Source organism: Ammospiza nelsoni, chromosome 4 (genome assembly GCF_027579445.1).
Source record: "Ammospiza nelsoni isolate bAmmNel1 chromosome 4, bAmmNel1.pri, whole genome shotgun sequence".
Classification (NCBI taxonomy): Eukaryota; Metazoa; Chordata; class Aves; order Passeriformes; family Passerellidae; genus Ammospiza; species Ammospiza nelsoni.
In genome coordinates this window covers 72,929,797-72,947,069 of record NC_080636.1, presented here as the reverse complement: position 1 = coordinate 72,947,069, position 17,273 = coordinate 72,929,797, and the positions used below count along the sequence as shown (strand labels likewise).

General features: G+C 37.4%; 1 protein-coding gene across 1 annotated transcript; it reads right to left on the bottom strand.

The window, feature by feature from the left end:
- Positions 1–1,672: 1,672 nt before the first annotated feature.
- Positions 1,673–11,129, bottom strand: SMIM31 (small integral membrane protein 31). The gene is made up of 3 exons (XM_059471225.1): positions 11,018–11,129; positions 4,164–4,182; positions 1,673–1,727 (listed from the first exon to the last, which is right to left on the bottom strand). The coding sequence occupies exons 1-3, from the start codon at positions 11,127–11,129 to the stop codon at positions 1,673–1,675; spliced, it is 186 nt and encodes a 61-aa protein (XP_059327208.1).
- Between the last annotated feature and the right edge of the window lie 6,144 nt (positions 11,130–17,273).

Below are 17,273 nucleotides of genomic sequence, written 5' to 3'. Positions count from 1 at the left end.
ATTAGCATGATTGGTAGAAGGAAATTTTCTGAAATCAAGAAAAAATATCTGTAAATCTGAACACATTTTCTGAGTTTACAAAATCAAAGTGTAACATTTCATAAGGTTGTACTTTCTTGGCTGTTAATATTGTCGTAAGTATTCAAACCATCTTTATAACCCTGATCTACTGTGCCAAAAAAATCAATAAACTTTAAGCATGTGAAACAGTTGAAACACTTCATATATTACTTTTAAATGTATCAAATTGTTTATACATGTAGCTAAAGTTTTGAAAATAATTCTTACAAATCCACTTCACAATTAGTAGCACACAAATAACTTTTGAGAACTTGCCAATATTAAGTATCTGTAAGTGTAATTTTTTTTGAGTATATTCGATTTTTGTTAACGATTCTTTCTCGCTCAGAATGCCACCATCCTAGGGTATGTCTATCAGTACTTTCTGATACTGATTTTTCAAAATACTTTCAGCATTTATATTTCTTTTAAGGTATTTCCTGTATTTTAAAATAGGAAGAAATATCACAGATAAACTGAGTATCCAACTTCCCACTTCTGTTAACTTGTTAAAAGTTCACTTCAGTTATTGATAAATGCACTTGCTGTCAATGTAATTTATCAGTGCCACCACAGTATTATTCACTTTTTTGGGGTGTATTACCTGAGCAGATTTTTAATGCTTTTAGTTACAATCCTAAAAAAATATAATATGCCTAACAAAATAAAACCAGACTCTCTTACCTCTGTTTGCATATGTCTTGTGACTTTTATTAAAAGAACTTTCCTGTTTTCTAAAGCAGTCTGGTTCCACTCTACAATATAAAGTCACTACTTCACTCTGGGCTTTGTATACTTATTTAATTATTTTACAGCCTCCACTTTTTCATTATTTATTACACGTTGGGATCAAACTAATCCTGGTTCAGCCATGGCATGCTAAGCTCATTAATTTTTAAGTCTGCAGTTTTCTCCAAAGTGTCCATGTGCCAGAGGGCATTAAACAGAGATGAAAGCTGGTGGCTTATTCAACAGCATCTCTGGACTTTAGTCTCACCATACTTTTGTATTTTTTACTGCCTGAAAATGGACTTTTTTTTCTCCTGCATTTTATCTATAGGTAAGGAGCTTGCTGACTGTTTTCACACTGCAATATTTAAACTTCAGCCTGTTGTGGCCCTTTTGAATTTTTTTTAATAACAGAAGGAAATGAGAAGTTCTTAAATGTACACTTAAACCATTTTTATGCAGAGCTCTCACTTCTTCAATCTCCAGTGTTGACTTATTTCTTTGGTTTCCACTTTTCCTATGGGAAGCTCTACTACTCTGCTTCACTTTACTGTTTCATATGCATCTCAGTCATGATTTCAGATGTTTGACCTTTACTAGTTGAAGAAAAAAGAATATAGTTTCTGCTTTGATAACATTCAAACCCTGAAATTTATCATTAGGGAGTTACTCAATTTCCAACTCTTTTCTATTGGACCACCTCTAGTGGTTTTAAAATTGCAGTCATTGCATAGGCTTAACATACTTTGATATCTGAGCTATACAATCTGCCATCAAAGAAAATGAGGCAAACATATATATTTGACCTATTGCATAAATTTGCAGCAAGGAAAAAGATTATATTTCCTGAGAAGACTGCTGGTGCCTTTAGATACTGTGACATCTAGTTTGAATTTCTTTCTTTTCTTTTTTTTTTTTTTTTTTTGGTATTCTGTCCTCTCCATGTACTTCTCTGTACTTTCTCCATGACTGATTTGTCCTGAAGTCCTTAGGCATCTGTGTTCTTACCTTTAAAAGATGCACTTTTGTTTTTGCAGCCTTCCAAAGAACAGTTATTCAACACTCAAAGTACTTGTCTAACCTGTTCTTAAATTATGTCCTCCTATATTTGAACTGTTACTAGATGGAGGCCTTTGCTCTGGCCTTGGTAGCACACCTTTTTAGAATTGTTCTGTCTGGATGGGCTCACAAGTCTTATTTCTCTTGTTTATGCCGTGGCCTGAATCGAACACTGCCAATTTATGTGAGCAAAACAAGCTCCAGATGAGCCATCCTACCTGCTTGTGTACAAAGGGACTGCTTGGGGTTACCTGATCACTACTAAGTTCCAATGCCTCTGTTATTAATTGTCTCACAATGTTTCCATTTCTTATAAATATTTTTTATATGAAGAGGTCACTGAAAAACAGCTATGCTTTCGCCTTAAGTTTGCCTGTTTATGCCTTATTACTTTTAATTCTGCCTCACTGAAGGCTAAAATTTTCTCTTTCTCCTCCTGATCCTTAGGTTATCTTCCATTGAAATTACAATAGCAAACAAATCTCTTAGTGTTGTTGTTGGTTTGGGTTTTTCTACAACTTTGTCAACTTCCCCCAGGTTGAAAAGTTTTCTTGAGGTTCTGGAAGTCAGGAGCATCCTTTTACATGGAGCAGAGAGCACAGAAATCCTTAACTGAGAGGTTAATAGATTCCTCTCTGTATTTCAGTGCAAGTTGCACGAAATTCAACCATAATGAAGAAATATATTGTTTTTTATTTTAAAATATTTCCATATTTTTAAAATGTGTTTTATAAGTAATTTTTTCTACTTAATCTTAGATATCAGTCTTAGTAGCAAAATAATCTAGAAGGAGGGAGATTTTATTTTTAAGCAGTGAAACAAAGCTTATCTTTGTTATAAACCAGTTTGAGGACAGATCCATCACTTTTTTGCAAAAATCTGCCCCCACCTTTTCTTCACACTCCATCACCCACAAACAAAATGTCTCTCAAATTGAAGGCTTTATAGTGAAGAATACAGGAGACTAAAGAAAACAAATTTTATTTTGAGATATGTTAGCAAGATTCCAGCTGGCTCTGGCAAAAGCCTGCCTAAGGTCACTTCTCTGTGTTTCTGCAGTTGCCTCTCCTTCACAGGTGCAGTTAGGCACTGGCCTGAGAGAGCTGTGTGGGGTCAGTGGAGACAGGGGCAGAGCTCAGAGAAATAGAGAATAGAACATGGGAGCCAAGCAGAAGCATCAACTAATTTCAGATTTCACTCACATTTTAAACATTTCTAGCTCCAAGATGAGTCTGAGTGCGTGCTCACACGTGTGGCTTTGCCATCTTTGAAGAAAGTTCTAGGGCACAAAGCCAGCAGAACTCCCTGAGATTGGTGAGCCTTTCCGTTCCATATTCTTTTAGACATGAATGCTCCCACAGGCAGAGAACTACTTGTAAAACATAGTCCTCAAAAACGCTTTTCTAGACACCACTTACATAGATGGGGTGCAAGGGGATCATATTTTTAAGGAGAAAATAGAATTAGTAGACAGAGAACAGGAGCTTGTGGAGTAATCTCATTTATTGCCTTCTTTGAACCCAAACTGTTACTTTTTAATCTGGGAAGGACTACTTAACCTCTCTGGCACTTAATTTGTTATACATATTATATATATATGTACATGTATATATCAGCAACGTTTACCTCCCAGGGAAGGAAAAACTGTTGTATACTTATGAGTTTAGTAAGAATGTCATCCAATCCATGAGTGTTACTCAACATTTCAAAAGCAATCCTATGACAGCAATATGGACTGAATTTAGTCCTAAAATAATATATGCCAGTTCCTTAGGGATTCCTGGGAAAGTCTTAGTGTTCACTCTTACTCCCACATTATTAGTTTGAAAACACAGAGCTGTTTTTTTCTTTCGTTTTTATCCTCCCCTGTAGGGCTTTTCAAAGGTGACTTATTTTCCCTGAGTTTTGCCACTGAAGGGAGTTATTGAACTTTAAACTTTATATGCTGGGAGGGAAAGGGGTGACAGGAAAGCACCCTGGCAATATTTTTGTATGTGGGAAGACTAGCTGTAGGCCTATTAGGTTTCTCAAAAAGTTTTCTCAAAGAAAAAAACCAACGAAAAACCCAAACCAACAAAAAACAAGACAATAAAACTATCTTGCTCATAAAGACCTAGACCCCTTGGATTTGGTGTTTGATGTTGATACTACTGTCTTTAAATACCTCAGTTTTGTTCTGATCAGCGCATGGCATCTCATGGTCCACTTACCATGGCTTTTTTGATTTGAAATAATGAATTCAATCTGCACTTGATGGAGCAGTGGTGGATGATGTTTATGAATGCAAACATCTCCCTGGTCCTTACACTGAGGACTTTTCATCCACCTCTTCCTCTTCTGGCCTGTAGACCCTTAATTACTTTCCTAGCAACTAAAATTGTTTATAAAATACCTTCAGACAAAGGAGTTGCCATAATTATTTCAGATTAAATACATTCTTTTATTTAATTATTCAGCAATTACCTGCCAGTTTTCACCTCTAGGACCATGCCTGTGTTGCCATACAGATGGTTGTTCTTCAGCTTTTCCTGTAGTTCCATCCAGCCAAGGTGCTACAGTCATTAAATGTGTACACCATGGGTGGCCCTATACAGATTTTTTCATCAGAGTAAAAGGCCCTACATTTTCATTATTCAATGATAGCCTGGTTTTAGTAGTACCTCTGAAAATTCTGCTGTAAGCTATATTCTTTCCCCCAAACCTCCATGACTCTTAAAAGAAATTTATATATGATACAGAGAAGAATATTAAATATAAAAATCCTCCCACAGGATTTAATTCTCTACAATTTTAAAATACTTTACTTTAAATAATCAAATTTGGAACAGAATTATATCAGCTCCCACTTTTAGTATCTTCAAAGAGTTGAATATTTGGGTTACTTATATTTTTAGAATGTCCTCCTCTTGCATTGATCTTCTATTAGGTGTAGCACTGGTCTTAAGTACATTTGCTATTTTGGCTTTAGGGCTAAAAGTTTCTTTGAGCATAAATCGCATACAGTTTTATTACTGATTTGTGAAAGGGATATTCAGATCAACACAAGCTCTCTCTCAACTTGAGACATTGTAAAATGCATCCCAGGCTTTTTTGAAACTACTTCAAATGGAAATTCATAAAGAATCTTTAAATTATATAGCAAGAAATGAGGAAAAGCTGGAATGTACCCCTATCCTCTCATATGTCTAAGGATGTCATTGCCACTTCCTTGGTGCTTTGATAATATTCTTATGTGACACATGCTGTGATTGAGGTCAGACATAAACATGGTTCTGAAGGGATTCTGATTCCGAAGCCCAAGTGAGTCTTTCCCACTGTAAACCTCATTTCTAAGTACTGCAAGTAGTAAAAGGAACATATGGCACATACTGAGGGGTCTTAAGTGTTGTGGTGATTTCATTCAATTTAAAAACCATTATTAAAATATCTGCTGTGACACCCAAGTAGTACTTCAGAAGTCCATAGTGCAGTGTAAAAAGCAGCAGAGTTTAAAGCACTTACTGAAAATATCTTTCTTTTTTCACTACGATATCAAACATGATGGTAAGGAGCTCACATTTATGGCTGATTTTAAACCCAGGAATATGAATTCCAAATTCTCTTTCATCAAGTGAACTGAAATTTTACTGTAATCTCACTTAAGTAGGTAGAATACTTCTGAATAATTTATAATACAAGTAAACTTTTGACCTCTTATTAGAGAGATACTCAAAATATTTTAAAGTGTTTTCACACAGGGCAAGATCAAACACTAATGATAGAAGGAATATAGGTGTTAAAGGAAAGTGCTGATTGTAGCAAAGCCTGAAAAATACTAATTACATTATTCTAAGCGGTGACACAATCTTTAATAAGTTGTGAAAGTAACCTGAGAACAGTTAGTCACCAGAGAAAAAAATCATTAAGTGACTGGGTAATCTCACAGTCTTTAATGTTATTAATTATGCCAATGGGGTGAACAAAAAGCCCCAAGCTAAAGAGCCTAAACCTGACTATTTTGCTGGTTTAGAATTTGAAAATACTGACCTCTAGAGTAGAATGCATCAAGCATGTGAATTATGCTATCTCCCCTTTTCATGGAATGAAGCTGGTACTAAATTATCGAATCAATGCAGGCCACTTAGGACTGTCCCAAGGATGGTGAAAAGTGTCCCTTTGTGATTAAGGGAAGGTTAAACATTGATTCTCCAGGTTTCCTCCTGCAGATCTAACACTGTTGTTACGTGCTTTAATTTTCCCTCATAAGAATGGATGCATGGCCAAGGTTCTTTATTTCTGAAACTGTGCTTTGTAGGTAACATACAGGTGAAGATTGATTCAGCTGGGATGAAAATGTGTAGAAAACTTTATCATATCATGCAAAGTTCCTTATTCAAAATTATTCAGTAATTCCTAGTAATCAGTAACAAAAAATGTGTTATGTGATTAGATATTGCCTTTTTTATGATATTTTATTCTCCAGTGTAATCAGATTTATTGACTAGTAGGAAACGATGTTACTCTCTTTCTTTCTTGGAGTTCTCAGGATTTGGCCCATACCCATCTCATTCTGTGAAATATGGCTGATGTACAACATTTATTGCTCCCTTTGGTGTGATTTTGAAGGTTTTAGCATATGTCATTTTTATAGACATAACCTGTTCTTTGTAAATGTGTGATCACTAAGTTTGCTTAGTGAGCCTTTATTTTTATAAGAAAAAGAAACAGAAGGGGCTTTGTCTGCAGATTTGTGTGCTTGCAGCATTCTGTTTGAATCCATGGCCTTACAAGGCTCACCAGCAGTTTGTAAACAAAAGAAATTATCTTTAGAGATATAATGGAAATATTAAACTTTCCTAATATACAACATACCAAAAATATTAGAAGTATCTTAAACATTAGAGGATACATTTCTTGAGTGCACTTACTGTTTGTACTTCTCACTGCTTAGTATGTCAGCACTCAAATCATTACAAGTGAAGTCTTCAGAGATCAGCTCAGACAACTCAGTTTTTAGGGTCACTATTCTTAAACATGGAAAAATTGAAGTAATTTTAATATAAGTAAAATTTTAAAATTGTGGTTTAGTGTAGGCATTACTTCCTTTATTTCCACTATATGTATAGTTTGTTTGTTTGTTTTTCTGTAAAAAGAATATAGATGAGGAGAAATAAATTTTCTGGGTATCTTCCTTGCTGTTTTACCATTTGGATTATGCTGTGTAAGTGGAGCAAAACAGTAACTTTCTTCCACTGAAATTCAATTAGTGCATATGAAATCAAATTTCCCTGAGGCAAAACTCTGCTAAGTAAATAGAACTCCCTTGCTGCACCTGTGTTTGGAATAGCTTGTCATGCAATGGAAATATGAATGGTAAAACAGGCATTTTAATCTTCAGACTTGAGATTTCAATTCTAGCAGACACTGCTGAAAGCAAAGCTTCCAGGGATTCATGAATTGTTTCTGGTCTTTGCAAGATAATTCTCCTGCAAGTAGCTGAGCTAGTGGCTCACGGTGACTAGACATCTCCCTCCAGTGGGAGATTTATTGCATAGACTCTGCTTGGAACTGCTCTTCTCATGACTGACTGTTCTTGGCAGCAAATGCATCACAAGTTCTTAAAATCTCACTCTCTTTTACCTTTTTACAATAAATCTGTCATCTTTTATATTCCTTAGAACAAAACTTTGTGAAGCACATTGCACTGTGCCTTAAGGAGCTGTTTGGTTCCTGACAGGGATACTGGTCAAATAGGGAAAAGAATCAAAGGCAAGGCTTACCTCCTACACAGAAGAAAGGATCCTAGAAAATCAGAAGACTGCTTTCTCACAGCTATTCCTTACATAAAGAGCTACAGTGGCACTGGGCCATGAAAATTATGCTCCATGGAAGTTGTGACAGTGGGTTTAGCCTCTTCTAAAAGAGCAGCAGGAAACACGTGCTGCAGCCTCCATCAGAACATCACACCACTACAGATTTCCAAATTATACTCTAATGCATGTCCTGCAGATTGCGCCAGATGCCAGCCTGTTGGCATCTAAGTGTAAGGGACAACATGTAATGCCAGCAAAAAAGGCTTTAGAACACAGGCAATGAGTATATTCCTGATTTTACATTTAGACTTTCTGTAAGCTTCTGTACTACTTCCAGTAGCTACTGTTATGCATAATGATGCATGCCTTATTTTAAATTTAGTTTTCTGAGTTAAGTTTCCTTATGACAAACCTAGTGAAACATTCCTGCATTTTTCCACAATGTTCTTCTACTTGTTCCGTGGCCTTCCTCAGCATCTCGGTTGTCATGTTATGAGGAGTTTCTTTTACTTCCACCTCAGTTAATGAATAAATGCTCTCAGATTTCTTATTTTTCTTCCCTGAACAAAGAACATTGTTCCAAATATTCTCTTTCTCTTCTTCAGGTAGATACAGACTTTTGAAGGATGACATTCTTTACATTTGCATGAATTGTTGCATTTGCTCAAAGGTAGAATAATCTTACAGAACAAGCCCTCATTTTTCTGAGGGAGGAAAACACTTCTCTTCTAATAGAAGGTAAGCATACTTCTCACTTTCTAATTACTCTATTTGATATGTCTAGTTTGCCACACTTAGCCATGCACACTCCTCTCTCCCAGTCCCTTTTCTCCATTGAAGTGGCAAATCTGAGCACTGGCTTCTGAGCTAGAACAGGAACAGCTGATTTGCACTGTATCCCCCACTATAGAGTACCATGATAAAATACTGTAATATGTGGTGAGATTGGTTTTTTAGAACAATTTCCCTCAAAGCTTGCCTTAGAAGCTTGAGAAATACAGGATAATATTTCAATTTCTCATTTCCTTAACCTAAATAAATATCTGAAAAATACACACTATGTTTGGTGTAGTGGGAAAAGCAAATGATGTGCAAACTTCCTGGCCACAGGAGAAAATAAAACAAGCACAGTCATATTCCCCCAAAAAAGTACAGCTATCTCCTCTTAAATAACTGAACTGGAATATAAATTAGAACCCTCCTGTAGCCCTTTCTTCTGTTCGGATAACATGCAAGAGGGAAGGCAAAGGAAACTTCTTCCAGCTGTGAGTAGAATGCACTGGCCCAGTGCTGTATGAGTGTGCTAAAAGGCTGATGAAGGACAGCACCCCATTGAAACACATTTCACTTAGCTCTTCTAACCAGACATCTGTCAATGTTAGTGCAAAGGGGCTGTAGGGTTTTCATTTTCTTTTTGCCCCTTAACTTAGGAAGAAGGCTTTTTATAGATTCCCTGCTTGCTGGTCTTTCCTCTCAATGCTCTAAAAAGCATTGAAGGAGAAAGGCATAAACATGGTTACAAAGCTCTGCTACTGCAGAAGGATGCTGCCTGAATTCAGGGGTTATTTAACTAGAATAGTAAGCATGAATTGTTCTCACAACAATTCTGTCCAAAATAATTTCATACAAAATTCTTTGAATATAGTTCTATTTAGCAAAGTGAGTCCTAGGCCTGCTGAGGCCACACCAAAGTTTTTGAGATATTTGGCACTTATGAGCTCTTAAATCAAGATTCTGCTCCCATCTTAAATCAAGATTCTGCTCAGCAGAAGATTCAGCTTTCTCTTTGAAAGTGTGGTTGTGGTGAGATAAACATGTCAAGTGAAAAGTTTGCATGCAGTTTTGACACTAAGAAGATGCTGTCAGTCACTCTACAATTCTGGTGTGAGTTATTGTGGAAGCTGAGGACAAGGAAAGGGACCTAACCTTGTCTTTGCACAATGGCAGGCATAAGTTAAAATCAATATGACTCTGTTAACTTTCTTTTTTGATCTCGTAAGACATATCTCAGTTATAGACTGGTGAAACAGGGTCTCATTTCCAAGTTCCTGCCTCTGCAGAATTTGTTGGTTGCCACAAGGACTGCATGCCTTGCAGCACATGCCTCCCCCATCCTGCTCAGAGCGAGAGGAGCGGCTGCTCTCACCATGTCAGTACAAGACTTCTGCCAGGAAAAACTGCTTGTGTCCACGCTGTCTGAATGAGGTCAGTTCTCATGGCAACCACACTTTACCCACAGAAATGTGCATTGTTTTCAGGCACTTTCCCCCTCTGTGCAGAAATGATGTAAGATCTGACGGAGCAGAAGAGCAAGAAAGAAACCTCATTGACATGCAAGCGGCAAGCGCTGTGACACTTCCTTACCTTTCATGCTGTCAGCTATTGTTTCACAGATTACTAGGCAGGCCAGAGTTTTACAATATGAGACATACATTGAGAGCACTCTGTTAGGGCTGCTCAAAAAAAGTCCATAAAATAAATATCATATTTTTGACAGAAATCAAGGTAACGCAGGATTAGTTTCTGTCATATATGGCAGAAACAACAGCTATATTGCTGTGTGCCTCAGGAGTTTATTGCAGTCCCTTTCTCCCTACCTCCTTTCCTTTCCCACTTCTCCAGTTTGAGGAAGATTAGCAGGGGCAGGGTGATCCAATGGGAGGCTGGGAAGAGGAGAGGAACTCCTTTACTGATAGAGATGGCCAGAGCTCCCTGCTCCCGCTCCGCTCCAGCAGCCTCGCTGATACTCCTGCCCGCAAGAGATCAGATGGCATGAAGGTGGCTGTGACAGCACTCCTGTGACACGGGAATGCTCTGCTGAGGGTGTAAGGTTATGTTAAATCTTTGTAGAACTAGCAGGGGATGTGGTTGGGGTTTATTCAGATTTCAGAATCTTTTGAATGGGAGAAAGACACCCCCACCCGTGCTTTTAATGGCACTTTTCACTCTCTTAAAAAACAGCAAATTCTTGGCTTCAGCCTTATAAAAACAAACATTTACCTTGATTACAAGAACATCCTTAGTTTTGCCCGCCTAAGCACTTTCTAACTCCTCAGACCATGAATCAGAACTGCTGCCAGGAGAAAATCCTCCCCTGCTGAGAGCAGAGGTTGCTCGCTGCGCTATCTCGGCTGCGTGGCACAGCTCCGGCCAAGTGGGCAGAGCCGGCTCTAAAGGGTTTCCTTCTCAGACCTCACACAATTTCTATGCTAGTGACTTTTACTGATGCCCTAAGCAATTACTTTCTGCCCCTTTAGGAATAGTATTCCTAAAGCTGGTGTCGGGTACTGTAAGTCTATCGGCAAGATAAAGCGCAAAACATGTAGTTAGAGTATTAGTAAAACCTGTAAAGTACTACATTTATTTTAGTTCATTACCTTCTTTGTTGTCATGGGGGTCACTGTAGATAGAAGCCAGGGTAAACAGGGTGAAAATGACAAAAGCCAGCAAGATGAAAGCTACTTCAAGGTTTGTGAAAGGCAGCTCCATGAACTGCTACTGCTTCGCCTAGGAAAAAGTGTAAAAAAAGCGTTCACTCATCTGACTGGCTGTGGAAAGGGACTGCTCTCAATGGAGCAGTTAAGTCTTTACTCAGGAGGATACTAGATCCTGGTCAAACTGGTTAAGTCACTTCGGTGGTTAAGAGGGAAACAATGCTGCTGGCTCATACAAGAATGTAAGCTCAAACCCTTTTTACCGAGGGTTCAGAATGTGCTGGTGCTCTAGGGGACACTTTGAGCAGCTGCACTTAACTGTATGGGCAAATACATCTATATGCTATATTTTTTTTTATATGTTTTTTGTGTGCAAGGCATTTAATAACAGAAACATACCTGGACTCTGAGAGAGTGTTAAACTCCATTTATTAAAACAAAAATTATCTCAAATGATCTGTAGGAAAGCATAGATTTTTCTTAATAGAAAAACTGCTAGACTATAAACCCCCTTGCCTTCTGTGTAGTGGAAAGTTTAACATGTATGAGAGAAAGCCCAAACGTTACCACCAAATTGCCAATCAAATTCCAGTCAATAGTCCAGGAATTCTGAAGTCAGTGGATTTAAAGTGTTCAATTGCCCATATGATTTAGCTCTAAAAAACATTCGCCCAGAAAACTTAAAACCAAGAAGCCTGATACATTTCTACGGAGTTTTGTGGGGGGAAAAATAAAAAAAAAAAAGGGAAAAAAGAAAGAAAGAAAAAGATAACGACTTTTAGTAAGTAAAGAGAAGCTGGCACTTACTGATTGCCAGCGATTTGTGTACATATTCCATTGGGTTTTCTTCAAAAGCATCCCAGTTCTATGAAATGGAGCGAATTAATCACCCGAAGCTGGGAGGACCTAAAATGTAACGTGATTCCCTGACGCTTTCCAGCCGCTGCCTTGCTCTCCGCAGGTACAGCCCACACCAGACCAGGGGGTGGTGAAAGTGACAGGAGAGGCACAGCTCGACACGACACCTCCAGGATGCTGGCATGTGAAAGCAAACTGAAGGCACAGAAATTGTAGCAATGCCTTTGGGGCAGTCAAGACTGAAGTTTGCACCTTGTAAGTCGTGTTGGATTTTAAGCCCTAGTGAAATATTAACATGATGGTAAACAAGACTTATAAGAAAGAAACCCAGCTCAGAAAATGTATCAGCAAGAACTTTAAAATTCAGTTCTATAGGGTTATAAGCAATAATTACTAGAATGATATCACTGTGTCAGCAAAAACCAAACCCATAGAGGTTCAACTTATATGAAAGAAGATCGTTTTGAAGGACCTTTCTGATCAATCTGTGAGGTTTTTCCTTTTTGAGCCTTGGTTTGAAAAACACAAACATTGTTTATACAAACTAAACTATAAAGCGTAAGCCGCCTTGGATTGCATTAGCTACATGTTAATTAAAAGGGATCTCTAAACTGTATTTTTAAATATTGTGGTTATTCTATTTAAAAATATAAAATATTTTGCCATTGCTCTTTCTGATCTTTTGTATAGTGATCTAAGCAGGAATATTTCCATTGCAGGAAAAGGAATGATGCTTCTGAAAACCCATGTCAATACATAAGAATAGAACATATAAAATAGAACCACTCTTAAATTGTGGACATGATTTGAACATTGTCACATCCACTGTATATTTTACTGGATCACCTTGCAACAAATATTTCATTAGCATTCATTATTATAAATCATTATTTCATTGCCAATCAAATTCCAGTCAATAGTCCAGGAATTCTGAAGTCAGTGGATTATTATAAATTATTATAAATCTCTCTTTATTATTTCTAGTAGTGAAATAGTAATTAAACATACTTAGCTTCTTTGTCTACATGATGTATTGGTTGCTCCATTTTATTAAACAAACTAAGGATTAGCTATTTCAGTCAGAGGAAAACTTACACCTGTGTATACATTGAAAAATCTCTGATTGACTGTATTTATACTTTCTTGCTCTTTGCAACAGATATTTATATATCTGCCTGAAATTAGATGTGAATTCAAAATTTACAGCTTTTCCATAAAGAGAGTCAAATTCTTCTACTTCCCTTATCTCAATAAAGCTGCTGAATCTTTCACGGTCTGCTTAACTGATAGAAATAAATTTATGTGCAGTTAAAGAATGGGCCTGTTTCCTGAAATCATGCTACAGCTGATGAGAGGTTTTTTATATAATAACCTGCAATTTTTTAAAGCAAAACTGATGTATTTTGTATTGCTGGGCATATGTGTAGTACATTCATTTATATGAATGAGTATTTTACCTGAACATTGTTAAATAGTTAAATATCAGCCTGTCATTGTTAACCCCAGCCAGCAGCCAAGCCCCAAGCAGTTGCTTCCTCACTTTACCCCCAGTGGGATTGGGAATAGAGCTAGAAGGATAAAAGACAGAAAGCTCACTGAGATTAAGACAGTTTAACAGGAAAAGCAAAAGCAGCACACAAAAGCAAAGCAAAACAAGGAATGAATTCACTGCTTCCCAGAGCAGGCAGGTGTTGAGCCATCTGCAGGAGAGCAGGGCCCCACCACAGGTAATGCTGACCTGGGGAGACAGGTGCCACCACTCCAAATATCCTCCCCTTCCCCCTTCTTCCCCCTTTTATATACTGAGCATGATGCCACATGGCGTGGGACTGTCCCTTTGGGCAGCTGGGGTCACCCATCCTGGCTGCTATAAGTTAGTGTAATTTGCTTACTTAAAGCTGCTGGAGGACCTGAGGAGCTGCTTCTTCAGGGAATTATAACCTGATCAGTCATGGGCTGTGGAAATAAAAGAGATATTTTTTTTAAAACTTCTTAGCTATTTGGGCAGCATAGGTATGTGCCTGCTCATTAGCTCCAGAGTGAACTCAAACAGAAAAAAATGAGGTAGTGTGAGAAAGGTAAGAGAAGGGCTGTGGAAGAAACAGCCAGAGAAGCACCAGTAGAAAAAAAGTAGCCAAATGAATAAATTACAACATGTATAGAGTGTACATATCAAAGAGAACACAGCCTTTGGACTTACATATCTGTAGCTTCCTAGTTATCTCAGTATATCCTAAGTTTGTAATGGGTATCTTCTAGGTTCTCATTTGTTGACTCTGCTCATTTTATTTCCTTGTGTTTTAATCTTATCAAGGCACAACTTAAGTCAGTTATGTTAGCTGTGAGGAATGCAAAAAGGTATAACTTTAATATGGTATACTGAAAAATAACCAGTGCCTTGTGAAGTAAGACATTTATTCACTTCATAGGATCTATCTTTATTAACAATTATGTATAAATGGTATTATAGAGATAAAGTTGGCTTTCTCCCTAGGCTTGCTGCTGCTATGATTAATGATTGAGGAAAACTCCACTGAGAGCATACATCATTCTTTGTTATCTCAGGAAAGAAGCGAGCTAACAATGTTAATGAGTCAGCAAGGAACATAAAAAAGCTCTTGGTAAATAATAATAATAATAAAAAAGGCAGTTGTATAGTCATAATGCTATTACAAAAATAATGTTGATGTTTCTCTAAGTCTGCTTTTTTCTTACCTTTGTTTGCAGCTAGACCGTGTTCAGTTCAGGGGCATTTTCTATTTGTGGAAATTGCCAGTGGCAGGTAGTTTTTCTAGCTACCCTTTTGTGGGTTTTTTGAGGGGTTGGTTTGTTGGTTTTCTTTTGGTTTGGTGTTTTTTTGTTGTTGTTGTTTAGGTTGGTTGGTTGGTTTGGGTTTTTTGATCTTCGGATGTTGTGGCCAATGTGTTTAATATTAAATGAACCTGTGTGACTTTAACTTTGCTGTCCACATGTTCCGTGTTTTTACCTGCCTAAGGAGCTAGCACAGTTTAGAAGGTTGAAGATCCTGCTGTATTTTGTATTTATTTCTGTGGTATTGATGATTTCATAACAGCAGTGGAATGAAATTTTATTTGTAAAACCTAACGCTGCTGATTTACCAGAGCAATTCTAAATATGAGTGATTACTTTTATTATTTTTTGTTAATAACAGCTTGAATCCCTCATAGATCAGGACGCAGATGAGTTCAATGTAAAATTTGATTACTTTTGTTCTGTCTCATATGATAGCTGTACATGTAGTGCTAAGCACATCTTTATAATTTCTTTCATAATGCTTGAAGACATTTTCTGTGCAAGAATGTAACAATAAATAATTTATACGTATTCTATTACAAAGGAAAGACACCTTCAGTGTGAAATGTGAACATGTGGCAAAACTTCTGGAGTGGGAGCAGGACTTTTCTTTAACCAACACAGGATTGAAATTGTTGGGGTTTAAGCCATTTGAAAGAAAAGATTTGTCAAAATGGAGTTTTCTATATCCCAATGACAGTCACATATTACATAAAAATTTGGGAGGAGCTTGTACTCACAGAGGATGGATCAGCTCAGGGCCAGGAGGGTGCAGCCCATCCCTGTGCGTTTCTCTCCAGAGCACCTTGTGGTAAACCAGTGCCAAATTGAGACTGTCATCATAGCCTGGGATGTTCAGCTGGTTTTACTCCAGGAAGAGTCAGTCTGCTGAGCTCTGCAACAAATATGTGTGCAGGGGGAAGAGAAGGTTTCTTTGTCCTCTGTAACAAATAAAATTGTAATATTGTAATAGTATGTGTTTTAACCAAAGTGATCAGTGGGACTGTTACTTTGTGCGCTGTTACACTGAATTTGTATGGAGTGGTATTTCCAAAAGTAGGCATACCAAATATTATTTCCTTTAAAATACCATGAACAAAATAGCAGACAGAAGACATCTCTTTCAGGGAAACTTTATCTTTCAAACTTAACTAGGGTTAATTGATCAGAGTTCCCCCCTCCTCCCCCCATTTTTTTTTAGTTGGCACTAGTAATAAGAATATATAAATATCTTATTATTTAGCAAAATAATAACTTTAGATTAAGTGAACTATTGGGAAAGAAAGGATTCAAAATGTTAATCAAAATGCTAATTAAAATACAGTATTTTGCCTTCACTTAGAATCACAACTTAAAAAGAAAAAAATGGCTAAAACTGTTTTAAAAATTTCTTGGTTTTATGTTGTTTCTTTTTCCCTTTTAGCAATTATTACACAAACTCTCTGTCTGTGTGTCTAAGCATCTGGATGGCTCTACTTCAGTGGAGGAGTGACTCAGACAGCCTTTCTAAGAGAAGATTGATGATTTTTAATAAACTAAATTGTGGGATGCAGGATATACCAACAACTGAAACCCAGCAATTTGCCAATTGTGATATTTACAATTGTGATGTTGTTGAAGCATCCTCTCTCCAGTGTCCATTTCCTTGGTCCAGCTTTTTTTAGGGTCTGTGTATCATCGTGAACAGCAGGACTGCAGCTCATTCTCTGCCCCTCCCTTGTTTAAAGGTGAATTGCATGTGCAGCAAAGCCTGGGTAGGGCTTTGGTTTGTCCCTTTTCTTCATAGACACCCTGTTGCATATTTGTCTTCAGAAAATTTGTATTAAATACGTGATTCTAGCTTGTTCCTTGGGCAAAAATTGATAAGCTTTAGTGTAGTATATCTGATCTCTTGGACTTCAGTAGAAAGACTAAACTGAAAATTTTGCAATTGCATAAGGACAGCTTTCTCAATTCTCTACAAGATCCTATGTGTTGGGTTTTTAGGTTTTTATTTTCATTTTTAATAGAGAGAGTGAACTGAGGCCATATCAGAAAGTATGCACACCATATCTTGTGAGATATTAGCAACCATAAAGGGGAACTACAACATTTTCCATTCCAAGTCACTGCTAATTACTCAATCCTTTCAATATAAAAGTTAAAGAAGATGGAAGTATTACCTCATTTCTCACTTCCAGCTTAAGTTGTATGAAATGAGGTTGTGCTGAGGTGGGCAGATGGCCTTGTCTACCAGGCAGCTAGCAATAGGCCAAGGGGAAATGGCCTCAAGTCGCATCAGGGGAAGTTCAAGTTAGTTATTAGGAAAAATGTTTTCACTGTAAGAGTGATTAAATATTGAAACAAGCTCTCCAGGGAAGTGGTGGAGTGACCATCTTTGGAAGTGCTCAAAACTATGAGTAGATGCAGCACTTGATTACATGGTTTAGTGGCTGTGGGGCTGTTTAGTAAAGGGTGGACCCAATGGCCTTGGAGGTCTTTTTCAACCACAGTGATTCTGTGAATCTGTAATAAGAGCTGGTGTTCA

What these genes read in the sequence shown, in the direction of transcription:
- SMIM31 (XM_059471225.1), bottom strand. Translation starts at nt 11,129, where the DNA reads ATGGAGCTGCCTTTCACAAACCTTGAAGTAGCTTTCATCTTGCTGGCT.